We start from the raw sequence: 18,372 nt of genomic DNA, 5'->3' as shown, positions 1-18,372 counted from the left end.
TTGCTGATATTGCAAAAAAATGACATTTAAAACTTTTGATGCCACTAAATGTGAAGCAGTACAACATGTAAAAGTGTCTCTTTTTTGTTTAGTCTTCCTTGCATCTCCATCCTTTACAGGGATCAGTTTGGCAGATTTCATGAAAAACTCAGCACTGTTGAGTCAAGGATGCCTTATTGTGATCATCATTCAACTAAAATGTTCATCAAAGGTAAACCAATACGTTTTGGATACAAAATGTGGATGCTCTGTATGGCAATTGGATATCTATATGCAATGAACATATAGAGTGGCAAACATTCTGGAAACGCACATACACCTCTGGGATAAGAGCTGTACAGAAACTTTTATCTCATATTAGAAACTCCAAAAAAGATTCTTTTTTTTAAACATCACAAAACTGATTAGTGATTTATCCTATAAAGGTTTTAAAGCAACTCTAACAATCTGAGAGAGTCAAACAGGAAGATACCCTCTGGAATCTTCTATAATTTCAAACTGACAAAGAGGAAAGTTTGGATTTTTGAACCAATGCTCAAGTATAAATATGATGCTGGAAAGACAGTGCTGTAGCAACTACATAGAATCCAATTATTCATCCCATCCCCTAAGTAAAGCAGAATGCTTTTGCCAAGTACAAAAGAAAACAACCAACATCTCTCAGTCATGCCTTATATAGATTTATAATGAAAGAATGGGAGAAGTAGATTTATTAGATTGACTTAGGAGTTATTGGACTTAATTTAGCAGTAAAAAATGCTAATGGAATTTAATCATCAGTGTTTTGATTATTGTAGTTGCTACTGGATGGATTCCGCACACACATGTGTATGAAAACATAGCTCAAATATTATCGTATCTCAACTCTCAAAGAGAAGTAATTTAAAATTTACTTCTAATGAAACCGAAAAGTCATAGCAATTCTAAACCTTGTGAACATCAGTCACAACCTTTAAGAAAATCTTATGTACATTATCTTGCCTTTTCAGGGATGTAACGAGAATATACACAAGAAATCTGAGTGCGAAAAAGATTGCACAAAAAATGTTTTCCTCAGGACAATGCAAATTTCTCAGGACCAATAGGCAAAATTACAATTTAAATGTTTAATTTTTTTTTTTAAAGTCGGCAAAACATTTGGTTAGGTTATTTTTTGTTTTCTTATATATTAGTCTTTTTACACAAGTGTGAATTATTTTTTGCAGTTTTATACTTCTACTTTTCTATCTGCTTTCATATTTTTCTAGACCTAATTTCTTTCACTGATAAAGGATTGTAGACTGACTAAAGTTTAACCTATGTCATTTTATAATAAACTTTAAAATTTTAATCAGAACTGAAGAAAGTTTGTATGTAAAAACCATCTCTTTTCATTAAAAAAAAATGACTCTTATAGCACATGGCACAATAAATGAATATCTACATACTGCTTGATTATGTTTGAACAAAAAGTAATAACAAACCAAAAATATATACATATGTATTTCTATACACAAGAAAAATGAAATTAATCTCAATTATCTAACAAAGCAACTCACCGCTGCATAATATAATGGCATGTTTTTTAGGTAATTATCAAACTGTTGTTTCCATTCTCTTGTAGGTTTACATCGATGAATCTTGAATAAATCATCTAAATAGAATTAAATTTTTTGTATTTCAGCAAATTTATATTCAATATTCCAAAACATATTCTAGTCAGTTTTCTGTAATCTTATTAACATTGCCGACATCTATGTAGTAGAATAGTAAGTAGCTTAAAAAAATTACTATAAGTTGATTATGACAGCACTGAAAGAAACATAACTTTATGAAATTTCAAAAAGAGCACAATGCAGATTGTCAAAGTATACACTTAAAATTTTAAAAACAGTATTTCCATATTTCAAGGTATAAATTGAGTTAAATATAATAAAGGATATTATCATATTACTGTTCTTGTTTCATCTCTAATTGGAAATGATACTTAATAATAATTACAAGATACTTTTACAAATTTTAATTTTTCAACTGAAAATAGCAGCTGAAATGGTACATTAAAAATCATGATTAATAAGTACTTTTAGGATGAAGTATATAAACCACATCAAATAAATTTTTTAAAAAATCCATGCTTTCAGTTCTATGAAAATAATCTGAATGCATAGTGCTTTACGATTTTTTCTTCCATAATATAAATAAAATCCAGTTCCCAAAAAAGCATTCTCTACAAAGACATAAATTTTTACACTAGATTTCTGTCATATGTTTTGCTACAATAATGCTGACAAATGTTGAATAACTTTTCTTTTTTTAAATTTTAGAAAAGAATTTTCTGCCCTTAAATAATATTTCTTAACTGTTTCTAGTAGGTTTATTAGAAATAATCACAATTATGCTAAAAGTTTCTCTAACATACAAGTGGGATTATTTACAATACCTGATTTACAAATTCTAAATAGTTCTGATTACTTGCTTAGTTCTCGCTTCACTATTTTTATCTCATTTTTGGTAATGCTCAGTGAAATATATAAATATTAGAGATCATAGCTCTAAAAAACATACAGCATATTGACAGAAAATATCAGGAAAACTCTCATTTTTAAGTCCCTTATATCACATGTATATTAGAATGAATAAACTGCAACAGTTATTAAAGGCATAAAATGAATTTAGAACACATTAAAAAGCGAGGACCTAAATCAATCAAAATGAGAAGTAATTGTAGAAAAAGAGGAAATTTTTAATATTGTGGTTTGAGATATAACAAAGTGCTAAATCCTCTAAAATCTATTAAAAATAAAGGTAGTTCTTTGAACTTTCAAAGCATGTCATGGCTGTTCTTATTGATTTAAGGTTTGTGCAAATCTACATAGCATTAAGATTACTGATGTAATGACAGAAATGAATTTATTGCTAATGAAAAATTTCTAGCATAAACAAAAAGGACTACCATGGAAGAATTTAGATACAAAAGAAATGCTTTCAACAAACCATACAATCTTATTATTCGATATTTAAACTGGCCCTCTTATTTTAGCTTCAGGTGACATATTTCCAATCTATAAACTGGCTGTCAATGTCATTAGAGTCTCCCAGTATCTAGAGATTCATAATTTATGAATAATATTACCTAAAATACTTTAGTTGAAAAGAAAATAATTGCCAATGAAAAGATACCTTAAGAACCCTTAGAGAAATCACATCATGTTTCCTCTTTATGCTGATCTAGTCCCAACAGTCTCAAACTGACAGCCCCCAAAGAAATTTTATGTAGCCCGCCAAAATATTTCAATTCCGTACTTGTTTTTATACAATGCTTATAGATTTTGATACAGAATAAATTCAATAGGCAGTGAATTGCAATATAATGTTTATTAAGAAAACAGAAAAGCACTACCAAACATTTTAGCAGTCATTACATTACAGCTGAGTTTGAAGCTAGCGCTGGAACACAGCTAAAAGCAGATATATACCTATACAACAATGCTCTGATAGACTTGCAAAAGCTAAGGGGGGGGGAAAGGACATTAATTGTAGCACCTCAGGAAATAATTTAAAATAATAAGAAAAATTTGAAAGCTTCCAGATTTTACATTACACCCAAAGGAGAGTTTTTTTTTTTTTTTTTAAGAGATTTGTGTGTTACCTTTATTTATTAAATACTAGGTTCTTCGCACTTAAAACATAAAACTCAGTTCAACAGCAACGTCGCAAAATAATTTTAAGATGAGCATATCTTTAGAATTTCTGATATACAGTCTCACGTGCTGGAGATAAAAATGTCCCCTCCCGTACAGTGTTGCCACTGCTCGTTTTGAAATCGTCGAGTTTGTTAAACAAAAATTCGCTAAAGTTTTACAAAATACAAAACAAATAATAAAACAAATTCCAAATTTGGGCTTCCAGCCGCCCATATTTGGGTGGAAACGCACATTAATCAAAACTTGATGGCTCTAGGTACCGTTGTTTTATCACAATGCAAGAAACATACATACATTTATGCAGATTCTTCATTATTTAATTTCTTTAAAATATAATACAGGGCTCTAATATTTGGAGGCCACAATTTGAAAAGTAGAACAACATTTAAAGTTTTCAACACAAAATTCCAAAACGAAATTAATAAAAATAAGAAAAAAAGGCCAGAAGCTTTTAGCCAGAACGGTCTAAAAAATTCTTATTTTTAGCCCCTTCTGGCTAAAAATAAGGAAACTTAGAAACGTATGGATTGTGTTTATATGCTTGATTGCTAATGAATGAAAATGGAACAGAATGGATAGATTTACGATGTAAGTTAAATGAAAAAAGTACAGACTTTGTATGCTTGCATGCTGGGCCGCATGACTAGACTATGGTAGGGTGTTAGTACAATCAATAAATTTATTCCCCAGGCTTGTTGGTAAAACTTTTATATTCTGGTATGCCACTCTCCCTTTTCCCCTAATGAATTGATACTTTCACTTTCCTTGAATAAGTCACTAATTCATTGAAAATTAACAAGTCAGACAAAAGGGTCTGACTGACTAATTGACATCTTGTAATTCAGGATGAAGATACTTTTCTTTTTCTCCAAGGCTACAGACATTACCAAACTCAAAACACCAAGAGATATCAAGCGGTAGTAAAAACTGAGAAATGTATAATTATTTACAAGCAATAATATGTATTTTTTTTCCTAGTGTTGATAAAAAATTTAATACATAAAGGAAAAGAATAGGTTGTTGGTATTTATTCTCAAGTTTTGTTCCACAGGGGGAAGTCTCCAAAAATTTGGTAAGTTTTCACAACTTGTTTACTTTAAGTTTAGGTTAAATATAAGTTATTTAATAGTTAATTCAACACATTAGAATTATTTGAAATAAATGTCAATCCCCAAAATTTAATATTTATCTGCTAGAACATCTGAATTAAATATAACCCAAAAAATTGTTACAGATAAAATAAAAAGCCAGATAAATTTGAATTTCCCCCCTTTGTGTTATTATTATTTATTAATATATATTTTCATAAATATTTAGTAAGTAAAATTTGAAATTAAAATTAAAATTTAGTTTGTGTTAAAAAAATCTGGCCTGCCAGCTGCTTCAGATAATGCATGTGGCCGCATGCAAATTGAGTTTGAGACCATTGATCTAGTCTTTCACTACACAATAGAAAAACATTTTTTAAAATGTATTTTTTACATAATACTTCTTTATTTCCAATAAAAATTATAACTGCTTTTAGTACTTCTTTACTTACTTAAAAGTAGTATATTTAACACTGGTTTATGCTAATAGAGCTGTTATAAACATACAACTGCAGAGAAACACAAAGGATGGGAATATAACAGATTTCCAGTTAATCTAGCAAAAATAATTACTAAAAATGAAATTAATTAAAATGTCAAAAATACATACCTAGCAGAGGCAATAATACTGGATAATTATACGGCATCACAAACAAATTAACACATGTAAGGCTAGTACTGGCTTTTAAGTATCCAAACGGATGATCAACTTCACTATTCTTGTAACTATTACTAACAAAAACCTGTTGAAACATCAATATATTAAATGCTTTGTAAATAGAAATTTAAAATATTACATGCACAACACATACAAAAAGAAATTAATTAAAAAAAGTACTTCAAAGTCCAAGTTTATTTGACATTTTGAAAATTATAAACAACAACACTAGGGTAAAACTCTAGTTAGTCAAATAAAAAGTCAATATGAGATTAAAAGAGAGATACCTCAGTACAATTAAACATATTTCTGATAATAACAAATAATTTTGGATTTAAAATATGCATCACAAATATCACACATAAAAAAAATATCCTTTTTAAACATAGAAAAAGATTTTTTTAAAGAATTTGATGCAGAATTAATGAATAAAAGTATAAAAAAAGGACTTTAAAATAAAACATTTGATTTTTATTCAATGACGTTCAGTTTTTTGACCGATTATAGAATAAATGAAGATCTTTTACTAATTGACATAATTTTGCATTAATTTAACATATACTAAATTATGAATTAAAATTAACTATCCTTTTTTTAAAAACTGATTCTCAAATTTAGGAAAGAAAGGTCTTTTATTTCCATTGAAAGAAAAATTTCATGCATAAGTATTGTTAGAACTTTGTCTATATGTTAATTTTAGCTAACTGCTATATGCTAATTTTAGCAAAAGTACACATAAACCTGCAGTATCTCTTATATGAAACAACATGAAATGGCTCAAGAGATGAAGCTGTGCTGAAAAAATAAGATTACAGATGCAGGTCTATTTAACATTGAGGTAAATGGCTATCTCACAAAATCTGCAAAATGCTGGCAATGGTTTTGGAGAAGAATTCCCCCCCCCCCAAATTTCACAAGAAATCCCCAGTGCCAAACCTGACAATTACTTGGCCTCATTTTGATCTGGTCCATGTATAACTGTAATTGAATAACTATAATTGATCCCAAAATGTAACTACAACCGTAAATACCTTCAAATAATTTTGAAAAATGGATGGTACTGGAAATTTCTCAGCATCTGGGAGAAAATTATATAATAGAGAGAACATCAGTTCTTAATTCAGAGTTGACTATTGTATTGAGAGTATTGAGACTATTATTATTAATTTTTTAAGAGGGTGAAGAGGTTGTTTTATATCCAGTCTAAAAACTTAAAAACTTTATACAGTCAAAAGTCGTTAATCCGGACTCGTCGGGACTTCGGCGATTCCGGATTATCGATTTTTCCGGATTATAGATCATCAGTTTAAATCTGGTAAAATGGCATGAAGAAATTATAAAATTAAAAATATGAAACCGTAATTTACGAAATAAAGAACAATTATGATCTAAAGGATATCAAAATTTACAAAAAAAAGCTTAATATTTATTTGTTTACTTTATTAAACATTTCTTTCAATGTAAGTTGTATTTAAGTTGCTTCGTTTTTTATGTGATAATACATTGTCTTTAATTCTATAAATATACATAATTTCTTGTTCAGTTACAAAGTTCCACTGTTCAAGTCCTATAATTGCTGTGTCGAGAATACCGACTAATTTGTCAATCGAAATTTTTTCGTTTTCAATAACCTCTGTTACTTTCTTCGCTATCAGAAGCGAATTATAATGACGAGGCATTTGATTTAAATCATATCAAAGACGAAGTATATCGAAATGAAATACTACATTTAGTAAGCAATTATAAGCCAAATAAAATAAAAACATCTGCCCTGAAGATAAGGATAGTGCTGACAGATCAACTTCCAATTCATTGTGCGCCCGCAGCAGCGTTAAAGATAAACAAAGTTTAGATAAACAAACGTTAAAGTTTAGATAAACAAAGGATATGCCTTTATCCATTTTTTACAGCAATTCCACTTTTTGTTTAATGGACTCCAAAACATACTTTCGCTTTGTAGATCCGTTGCATATTAGTAAGTATAAATCGGAAATTCTATTTGACATACTCGAAAGTTCAAGCTTACTTTTATGAAATTGCTCTAACAGTCTGCAAAAAATAATAAGCTGGATCCAATTCTAAGATTAAGGAACAACGCAATCTGCAACATTAACTGAAATAGATAATTAGAGCTTAGCTTATACCGTCCGTTATACATTAAACGCGCATTCGTAAACGTATTTTGCGCACGCGTACACACAAATTCGCAGCCGTAAAAGTCTAGTCAACGCAACGCATGCGCAGAAAGTTTGTACTTTTGAGGTCCGGATTATAGATCATTCCGGATTATGGGTGTCCGAATTAACGACTTTTGACTGTACTGGTTTTTAAGTCTTTAGACTAGATACATTTTTGGATGTTAGAATTTTAAAAATCTCATAAAGGCATATGCTCATGCACCCCGGAGCCCACGGTCAAGAAAGCAGATATAGGGGCACTGCAGGCCTTGGCCCATTAGGGCTGTTACTCCACTGAGTTTATTAGTTTACTATCTATATATTTTAACATCTCCTTACAGAACAAATATCTTTATAACTGAACAATAAGCATCTCAAAAAATGATCTTGTTACAGATAAATTAGCTGGACATTGAATAATTCACAATTTTGCTAATTAAAAAACATAGTTTTTGTGCATTTCTGTGTATGCTAGCAAAACAGGTATATGACATGTCACATTTTCTCCATATAAGTTGCTTGAAAAATAATTCCCCAAGGTATAAAATACACATCTACATCTCTTCTCGGGGACTTTACGAAACATTATAGCTCTGCACTGACCCAAATGAGATAGCATGTAAAGAATTATAAAAACAAGCTGATTCAAACCATATAGTGAAGAAACATTAAAACAAGACTAAATTACCTTAAATACATGTTTTTCAAATAATATTCAAGACTTTATTTTTAATATTACATATTGCAGCTACATGTTTATAGACTAAAACCGGTATTTCTAAAGAAAAATAAAAGTTTAAATTCAGTTTTACCCTATTGCATCATTTATATATGTGGTGGATAATCCCCATTATTACATTACTGAAACTTCTTTCTCATTTACAAAAAGATGAAGAATATTTTCTTATTTGGTTACCAGTAAATTAAATATGTGATATTAAAAACAATTAATATTTCAAATCATTTGATAAATTGAAAAAAGTAAACTTTTTTTTTTTAACTTTCTGACATTAAACTATTTAAAAATAGCTGAAATTAACATGTAACAAACAACTCAAAATATATACAAACCTGCCAAGCCACTGTTGGCTGCTTTCGAGAAAGAATGTATTGGGTTAGAGGACTAGGTTCAAGTTCATATTTGTCAAATGGAAGATTATCAATAACCATAGGTTCACTGTTTGCACAGCTAAATTTCACTATAGGATGTGCTGATCTTGGTGGCTGCAACACAGAAAGAAAAACAAATTAGAATAATCTTACAAATTATTTTCTATCTTGAGAGCACCAAATTTTGGAAAGACAGGGGAAAATAACACACAAGTAACTGGTCATAAAATTTCAAACATTTTGAAATTTAATTAAAGTGAAAATTTAATCTTTGACTGTTGTTAATTATAGAAAAACCTTATGCATTTCAAGAAAACTGCAAAATAAATTTTCTTCTTAAGGAAAAAAATATTATTAAATAATAGCAATTTAAGCTGAATTTTGTCTACCTTTAAAATTCCAGTTGATGAGCTTCCCATGCACCTGATCTTAATTAACATGTAAAAATCTACTGCTTAATTTTAATAAAGATTTAAAATGATTTTAATCTAAGGTATTTGTCAGCTTTACAAAAGCAATGGTCATGAAAATATTGCAAAGTTTAAAAAATGCAATGGATTTTAGATTTTAGATATTTGCATCCTAAAATAGAAATATCCATTTACCCTCCCTCAATAAAAATTAAGAACATCCCATGCTACAGTAAGACAAAAGCTTCACTTTACATTCCAATTTCAAATAAGTTTTCATGTTTCAGAATACTTCAAACAATGATGAGTACTTCCTTATTACTACAACCCCTGTTTTTAAAATGTTAAGTTGACCTCAGGATTATTGACAAGTTTACACTTAATTCTCACACAAAAGGTTATGCTTCCGTGATTACTTTTAAAATGGCAGTACAAGCATTTTCTCATCTCAAGGGATGTCATCAGATGAACACCATAAATTAAGGCTCATGATGCCTGTGAACCGTACCTTGCAAATTTTTATTCCTTTACTAAATAAGAATGCCAAAGTTTTTCAAAACTTTGTGCGCAAGCAGCTATTGTTGGATTAAAGAAATGAAATTTATGGTTCATGTTAAACATATCTCTAATCAATCTTTTCCAGTTCCTCCATTTTATATGTTCATCAACAGTATGAATCCTTCTTCGCTATCAGCAGTTCTTGTACATAGTCGATGATTTTTGCCATCAGTGCAGTTGCCTCTCTATTCAGAACATCAAGAAGAAAAAATTCACCAGTTTCTCAGCACAATTTGCCATACTGTGGAAGAACCCCACTAGCTCAGGGTTCGTACACATTTCCTTACATGAAAATTAAGGACTTTTAAGGACCATCAAAGAAAAAATTAAGGACCTATCAGCAAACAAAAAAACGAATAGAATAAAGCTATTATCCATACAACCGACTTCATGCTTGTAATTTCACTTTAAGAAACTAACAGAAGTGTGTATTATGCACTATTATTAAATTCAATTTAATACTTAACATAAAACAATTTGAAAATTAAACTAACTCCCTACAAGTTATGAAGTAGATAACATTAAATTAGGAACATAATTTCTTGAAAAACATGTATAAGTGTATTTCACACTAATAACAGTCGCAGATATTTTAGAGATTTACATGATTGTTATTTAACTTATTTGATAGTTATTTAAACACAGTCAACTACTATTATAATCACAATGTAAGAATATTTTGAAGATTAAAATAACAGATTTGTAAACATACAATTTATTTCCTTGGTTTTTTGAAAGATACTATAATAATAAACTATACAATAAAAGATACAAAACATTTATACTTTTTTTAAATCTGAAATTTTTTCAGATATTTTAACATCTAATTTATTTATGTCTATTTCCTTTTCTTTAACTATTCTTCTAAGTTCATTTGCTTTGATAAACAAATCAATGTTCCTGCTGGTCTCGGCTTCATCTGCTAATACATCTACTTCTTCATTAATATCTTTAATGTCCCTTTGAAGAAATTTTTTCTTCTGCTTCATATAATCAATTTCTTCCTCAATAATATTTCTTTTCCTCTTTGAATTTTCAGATTTAGTTCAAGGTTTTTGTTGTTCTAAATACTGCATATATTTAGACCTTGCAGAAGCTGCTGCTGATCTCATTTCTTTATTAATTTGGATATTAAGAATACCTTCAGAAAATTTTATGTAATCAAATACTGTGTGTTGGAAAATGTATGATGAGTCACTTAAATTTTCAATTTCAATTGCTTTATTTACAGAGAAGCCCCTTTCCACAGAGGTCTGTCCATGTGACAAGATAAGAATCATTTTCACTATTTTCCATACTTTTGAATAGTGAAAATCATGAAAATAAGAAATGAGAAATGTGTCAAGAGAAAGATTTTGAGGATCAAAAGTAGAAAACTCATGTAAATTTGTCTTAACTACTTTGTCTAGAAACTCTCCAAACTGCAGCAGAATTTCATCACAATCATCTTGTAAAACATGTTTATTCCACATTAATATCGTTAGAACTATTTTTATTTTGTTCTGGGATTTTTCTGGACTTTTAGCCATCAATCGTAGGTCTATACAAGATGCATTTCGAATAAGAGAATAATTTATTGGACATTTAGACATTAAGTGTTGTACCATTGTTAAGACACATTGTTGACCTTCTTGTTTCAATGCAAAACATTCAGCTTGTGAAATGCATTTAACAACTACAACAAAATAGAAGTTGCTAATATCTACGCTACATGCTTAAAACTAAATAATACAAATACAGTGCAACATAATGTAGTCTACCTTGATTTACATATTATTGATTACAATTTTATAAAAGTTTATGACAAATGAAGAGAATTTAATTTTTCAACACTAAAATTAACCAACTGGAATTCAAATATTTCCAAAAGAGTCATCCTTAACCAAAAGTCCATCCTTAATCCAAAAGATCATCCAAATTTACACAATTTATTCACAGCTACTCAGAATAAAAAGAATCTGCAATGCAACAGTTTTAAATTACTTTGATGGCCAATTTTACTACTTTTATTAACAAATCGGGCCTTTTCGTTTTTCATTGTAGATTGATCACCCTCTAGCTTGAAGAATTACGACTTTTATTAACAAATGACTGTTTTTTTTTTCATTTTACTCTTACTTTTGCGGCCATGTTAAGTAATTTTAGCTGAATTAGGCATTTTCACTTTTAGAAAAAGTTTTATTCTTCAAACAACTTGACTGACGCCATTTTGAAATCTTTCCACGTCTTCCACCCCCACCCCTTTGCTAGGGACAAGTTTCCGCCAACGTACAGTCTAATCACATTGGCTGTTGCCCAGTACATTGTTCCCCCTACTTACGTCACATGATGAGTGGGAGAGCGTTGAAGGACACAGAGGGGAATTACAACCCCTTTTCAGCTTTGTTTCATGATGGAGAAGACTGCATAGCCACAGGTCTGATTTTTATGTTTCTTTACAAAAAATTTTTACTTGGTCTTAGCAAGACCCACTGTGTTTGTTTTCATTTAAATTTAATTTTAGATTTCTGAAATTTATAAAGGTTTTACTCTTTAAGCTAGCAAGTCCAGCCCGTAAGTTATTGTATATTTTGACTAATAGCAGACCGCTATTTATTTTTATCTTAGTTATTGCTGTACATAGTAATTGCATTTACATCTTTTAACACCTTAATATGTCATTTTGTGCGGAAGCGTCGGGAAATTGGAACAGAGAATTGAGACTAAGAAAATTTTTTAAGACAATTTATCTAATTAAATAAAAAATTTTGTAATGCAAACGTTTCAATTGTCTGTTTCGGCGAAACACGTAATGGAGTTAGCTTGGTTCGACGTTTAACTAGAAATTTCCCTTGAAAAGCCAGGTTGGACTTCGAATTCAGCTAATTTACCATTTTCCGCTTTATATTTTTATATATTTTTGTTTGTTTTATTTGTTTTAACTTGTTCCATCGATTGGTTTTTTTTTATATGCTTTTACTTTTCACTTATCACATCAATAGGTATTTTACTGTATTTTTTGCCATTACTAGTTTCCAACGATTAGTATTTTACTGTGTTTAATATACAGTCAAAAGTCCTTAATCCGGACTCGTCGGGACTTTGGTGATTCCAGATTATAGATCATCAGTTTAAATCTCGTAAGATGGCATGCAGAAATTCTAAAATTAAAACTATGAAACCGTAATTTATGAAATAAAGAACAATTATGATCTAAAGGGTATCAAAATTTACAAAAAAAAAAAAAGCTTAATATTTATTTGTTTACTTTATTAAACATTTCTTTCAATGTAAGTTGTTTAAGTTGCTTCATTTTATGTGATAATACTTTCTCTTTAATTCTATAAACAGATATAATTTCTTGTTCAGTAACAAAGTTCCGCTGTTCACGTCCCGTTAATTGCTGTGCCAAGAATACCAACTTGTCAATCGAAATTTTTTCGTTTTCACTAACCTTTCTGTCACATTCTTCATGTCTTTATCCATTTTTTGCAGCAATTCCACTTTTTATTTGTTGGACATCGAAACATACTTTCGTTTTGTAGATCCTTTGGAAGTTCCAGCACCGGAAATTCTATTTGACATAATTGAAAGTTCAAGTTTACTTTTATAAAATTGCTCTTACAGTCTGCAAAAAATAATAAGCGGGATCCAATTCGAAGATTAAGGAACAACGCAATCATTAACATTAACTGAAATAGATAATAGATAATTTTAGCTTACACCTTCCGTTATACATTAAACGCGCAGGCGAAAACGTATTCTGCACTTGCGCAGTAGTCAAGGTCTTACGCGCACGCATAAAACGCCTGTGTGCATGTGCCATCGCGGCGCATGCGCAGAAAGTTTTTAGCTTTTAGGTCCGGATTATGGATCATTCCGGATTATGGGTGTCCGAATTAACGACTTTTGACTGTATTTTACATTCTATTTTGCTTGTAGCCTAATTTTTCACCCTTCAATGACATTGTTTTTTAAAAAAATGTGTTGAACTTTTTCTTCGAGCCACAGCTCCTGGTAACTTTTTGGAGAGCTCTCTACAATTTCTCATTTCCTTAATTTTGCAGCATATTGCGGAAAAAAAATTTTTAGACCAAATTGGTCTTTCAGTATTGTAATTACTACCTAGCTTGTTAATATATACATATATATATACGAGGGCCATCCAGGAAGTAGATTACGTTTCCGTCTGTGTCCGCTAGGGGCGGGGCTAGCGCGGCCATCTTGGGGTCAGAGCGTTGCGCAGCTCAGTCTGCATCTAGCCGTGCTAGTGAGAGGTTCGTGCTGTGCTCCGTTCAGATACTGTGACGGTTTGAAATGTCTGCGTTAATTGAAAATCCCGCGAGCTGCGCTCAGTAATAAGGTTTCTGACTGCAAAAAACTGTAAACCGATAGAAATCTATCGGCAGCTTCGTGAAGTGTATGGGGACAACATTATCACTGAAGGTGGAGTGCGTCAGTGGGTCATAAGATTTCAAAATGGCCAAACCAATGTTCACGACGAAGATCGAAGTGGGAGACCCAGCATAGTGACCGCCGAACTTCTCGAAAAAGTCGATGCTAAAGTCCGTGAAAATCGAAATTTCACAATAACGGAACTTTCTTTGAGTTTTCCACAAATTTCGCGAAGTTTGTTGCACGAAATCATCAGCGAAAAGCTTGGTTACCACAAGTTTTGTGCAAGATGGATTCCAAAAATCTTGACAGAGGACCACAAAAATCAGCGAATGGCTGCAGCGTTGAACTTTTTGGACGCTTACCATAAGGATGGTGACTCTTTACTCGATCGCATCGTTACTGGTGACGAAACATGGGTGAAACATGTGAACTGTGAAACGAAATTGCAATCAATGCAGTGGGGGCACACAAGTTCTCCCCAAAAACCCAAGAAATGCATGCAAACAATGTCGGCAAGGAAGATGATGGCGACTGTTTTTTGGGACAGAAAAGGTGTAATTTTGGTGGACTTCCTGGAAAGAGGCACTACAATAAACTCTCAAAGGTATTGCCAAACTCTCCAAAAACTCAGAAGAGCAATTCAAAACAAGCGCAGAGGAATGTTGAGCTCTAAGATCTTGTTGATTCACGACAACGCCCGGCCCCACACGGCAAATGTCACTCGTAAAGTTCTTGAATCTTTTAAGTGGGAGTTGTTTCCTCATCCGCCGTACAGTCCCGACCTGGCACCGAGCGACTTCCACCTATTCCCAGCAATGAAGAAGTGGCTGGCTATGCAGCGTTTTGATGACGACGCACAGCTGCAAGAAGAGGTAATGAAGTGGTTGAAGGCGCAGGCGGCCGAATTTTTCGACGAAGGAATTTCCAAGCTCGTACATCGCTACGATAAATGCCTTAATTTGTATGGTGACTATGTAGAAAAGTAGTATTTGAGTGTGGCTTTCATCTGTATATAATAAAATTTGTTTCCTATACTTTGTTTATTTTTTTATTCCAAAACGTAATCTACTTTCTGGATAGCCCTCGTATATAATAAGAAATCTATATATATATAATAAGAAAATTTTTACTATATATATATATATATATATATATAAACAGTACAAAGTCCGAGATCCAGACATCCAATATCTGGAATGATCCAAAATCTGGACCTCAAAGCCACCCCCAACCAATTTTTTAGGGCTTTCTTGGAGGGAAGGGGACAGCTTTACGCATGCGCATTAGATTATTTTCCTCATCATAAAAAAACATGCCGGAAATCCCGATTCTTAATCTCAATTTGGCACTAAATAAAATATCTCATTACTGAAGAAATAATTATTTTATCATAAATTTGTGTGATTAGTAACTTGACTCCATAGCTGCGTATCTGCTTGGCATAATCTCAAACCGAAACATTTGTTGATTTTACACCAACTAATATTTTATATCCTTGATGCCGAAATCGCGAATCATTATTTATTGTATTTTGCTTTCATCACCGCATGTTTATCAACGGATGACAACTTGAGTGATGACTCATGCAGCGATGCCAAATAACAGAGTATTATCCGATTACAGATTTAGGTTTAATGCGCTAAAATGTTGATAAGGGGAGATTTAACAGAAATTTCTTTCCTTATGCTAAAAATAGATTTTGTTAATGATACTCATAGGAAAAATGATTATATTTAGTGCTTTTTGAATTAAGAATAACTGATTTGTTATTCACATAAAGCCAGAACCAGCGCCAAAGCTCGCATGGCCGCAGCAGGCAGCAGAATTTAGGGAAGTTAAACAGAAGTTTTTCATTGCGATGACAATGCCCTAATCATCAATCAATTAATGGATGGTGAAATCTGTAGTATGGTTCTAAATCCAGAAAATACACCTACAGATACAGTGAAGAAAGTAACAGAGAGGTTACTGAAAGAGAAAAAATTTTGATTGACAAGTTATTCGGAATTCCTGACACAGCAATGACAGGAACAATGGAACTTAATAACTGAACAAGAAATTATGTCTAAAGTATTAGAAGAGAAAACAAATCAAACAACTTACATTGAAAGAAAACTTTTAATAAAGTAAACATATAAATATTAAGCTCTTTTCTTTTGTAAATTTTGATACCCTTTAAATCATAAATGCTTCATTATTTCATAAATCACAATTTCATATTTTCAATTTTATAATTTCTATGTGCCATCTTAGTAAATTTAAAATGATCTAATATCCGGAAAAATCTCAAATCTGGGATCGCCGAAGTCCCGACGAGTCCGGATATCGGACATTGTACTGTATAAATATATATATATATATAATACGGAATGTATATTTTCAGTTAAACTTCTACCCAATAACTTTAGTAATTCATGAAAGTTAATTTTGCGTCTAGTTAATTCAGGATAATTAGTTTCAATTAGTTGTTTTCAGCTTTAAATATATTTAAAATTTTTTAATTAGTTAGTTGTTTTCAACTAATAACTGTATCACCATTAGCAAAAATAATACATAACTATCAACAGCAGTTTTTTTTTAATCGCTAAAACTTCATATATGTCCCATTACTGCTCATCCCAAACACATACAAGTCTATGCAAAACAAAATCTATGCACAAGTCGCCAAATCCCTTGTGCATAGGATGAAACCAAATACTTAATTGTCTATTGAAGCTTTAAAACGTATTTCCAAACTTCACTTTTTCTCGGTTAGCGTTACCGAATTTGCCCTTGGTGACCTAAAATCGAAATGGAGCCAACAGATTTCCCGCGAAATCAATAACAGACCCTCTGCAGAAATAAACTCATAATCTTGATATCCCATACATATATGTGCAAAAGAGAATAAACTCCGTAGAAGGTGATCAAAAATTAATTTATGGCTTAATTCAAACACAGAAATTAAGCTGAGCAAAACCATGCAAAAAGAAACTGACATGATAAAACGAAACTTGTCTTTCATGTGAATTTTCAGCGCTGACTCTCCCATTCTAGAAATTTCAATTTGCTTCAAACAAAGACCATATTTAGCCTTATAAGGATTGTCATCCATCAATATCCAGTCTTTGTAATTAGCTAGATGAAGCCACAGTTTATTGAAAATGCACTTTCCAGGCATCTCGTTCCTATTGGCGTCGGAAGGGTTGTGGCCTTCCAGGTTGGGACTGTTCTAATTTTTGCAAATATTTTCAGAATCCCCCCTTTTTTTTTTCTTGAGCCCCTTCATCATCACTTTCGCCTCTTAAAGAACTTCCAGCTTAACGCTTTCGTTGTGATCTGCCTAAATTTATGGATAACACCTGTTTCGAAAGATTGGGTGAATAGCCAATCAGACACTGATACTTTCGTTCTAGGGTAGCTAATTGTTTTTATATCGCCGCTAATTGTTTTCATATAATTAACAAATCCGCCAACAGATTGGTTAAGAGCCATGTAATTTTAATTCCATATTCATGAGAAATCGCAATTCACACTTACAATGGCAAATGATAAGTAATGTCAAATGAGCAAAATTAAGGACCGTTTATTCATTTTGACCAAAATTAAGGACTTTTAAGGACCAAAAATCATTTTTGAAAAATTTAAGGACTTTTAAGGACCGTACGAACCCTGTAGCTATATTTTCCCTCCATATGAACAGGCCACAATGTTTTAGAGCCACCTATTTGCTTCTTTGATTATCAGATCAACTTTAGAGAATGCACCTTTCTCATAAAACTTTTCTAGGCAATTGCGTACTTTTGTAAAGGCTGAGTTGCTCTGTCTACCATTTATGTAACATCAGTTCCTCTGACCAACAATAAATTAATCACTGTGATGTTACAAACAAAAATCTGACACCACTGAACCAGTTTTCAAAACGTATCCTTCTCCTTCAGTTACAACTTTTCACATTGCACCTCCAGATGCTTTCAACAGGGTTCGTAGCCACATTTTAGTTAAAAAAATAAGCACCTATAAGCACTTTTCAAGCACATTTTAAGGAAAAAATTAGCAACTGTCTAATTACATTACACACAACTGCATAACCTTAAAAGAAAAATTAGACTTGTAATTTAAAATATGAGCAATGCAATATTTATTAAGAGAATGAGCATTACCTCAACCATGGAAAACAATTAACTTTTTTTTTTAATTTTAAATGACAGTTTAATTTACAGAATTAGTTTACAATGAGAGAAAAAAAAACTATGCAGAACTAAACTATATTACAAGATTTAATGATGAAATTTCAGTTCAAAATATAGAAAAATAAATAATAAGCCATAT

At 31.4% G+C, this 18,372-nt stretch overlaps 1 protein-coding gene across 2 annotated transcripts in view; it reads right to left on the bottom strand.

Moving 5' to 3' along the window:
• The window catches only part of IntS6 (integrator complex subunit 6), a 70,578-nt gene that overhangs the window by 19,567 nt on the left and 32,639 nt on the right, over window positions 1–18,372 (bottom strand). For both annotated transcript variants that reach the window (XM_035374769.2, XM_035374770.2), the window contains exons 7-9: window positions 8,678–8,830; window positions 5,382–5,514; window positions 1,539–1,633 (exon numbers count right to left, since the gene is read on the bottom strand). In XM_035374769.2, coding sequence (XP_035230660.1) covers window positions 1,539–1,633; window positions 5,382–5,514; window positions 8,678–8,830 — 381 coding nt within the window. The remainder of the gene's footprint in view (window positions 1–1,538; window positions 1,634–5,381; window positions 5,515–8,677; window positions 8,831–18,372) is intronic.

This window comes from Stegodyphus dumicola, chromosome 5, assembly GCF_044657685.1.
Source record: "Stegodyphus dumicola isolate Sdum_Otavi_A_Nest chromosome 5, ASM4465768v1".
NCBI lineage: Eukaryota > Metazoa > Arthropoda > Arachnida > Araneae > Eresidae > Stegodyphus > Stegodyphus dumicola.
This window is presented reverse-complemented; position numbering and strand designations above follow the sequence as displayed.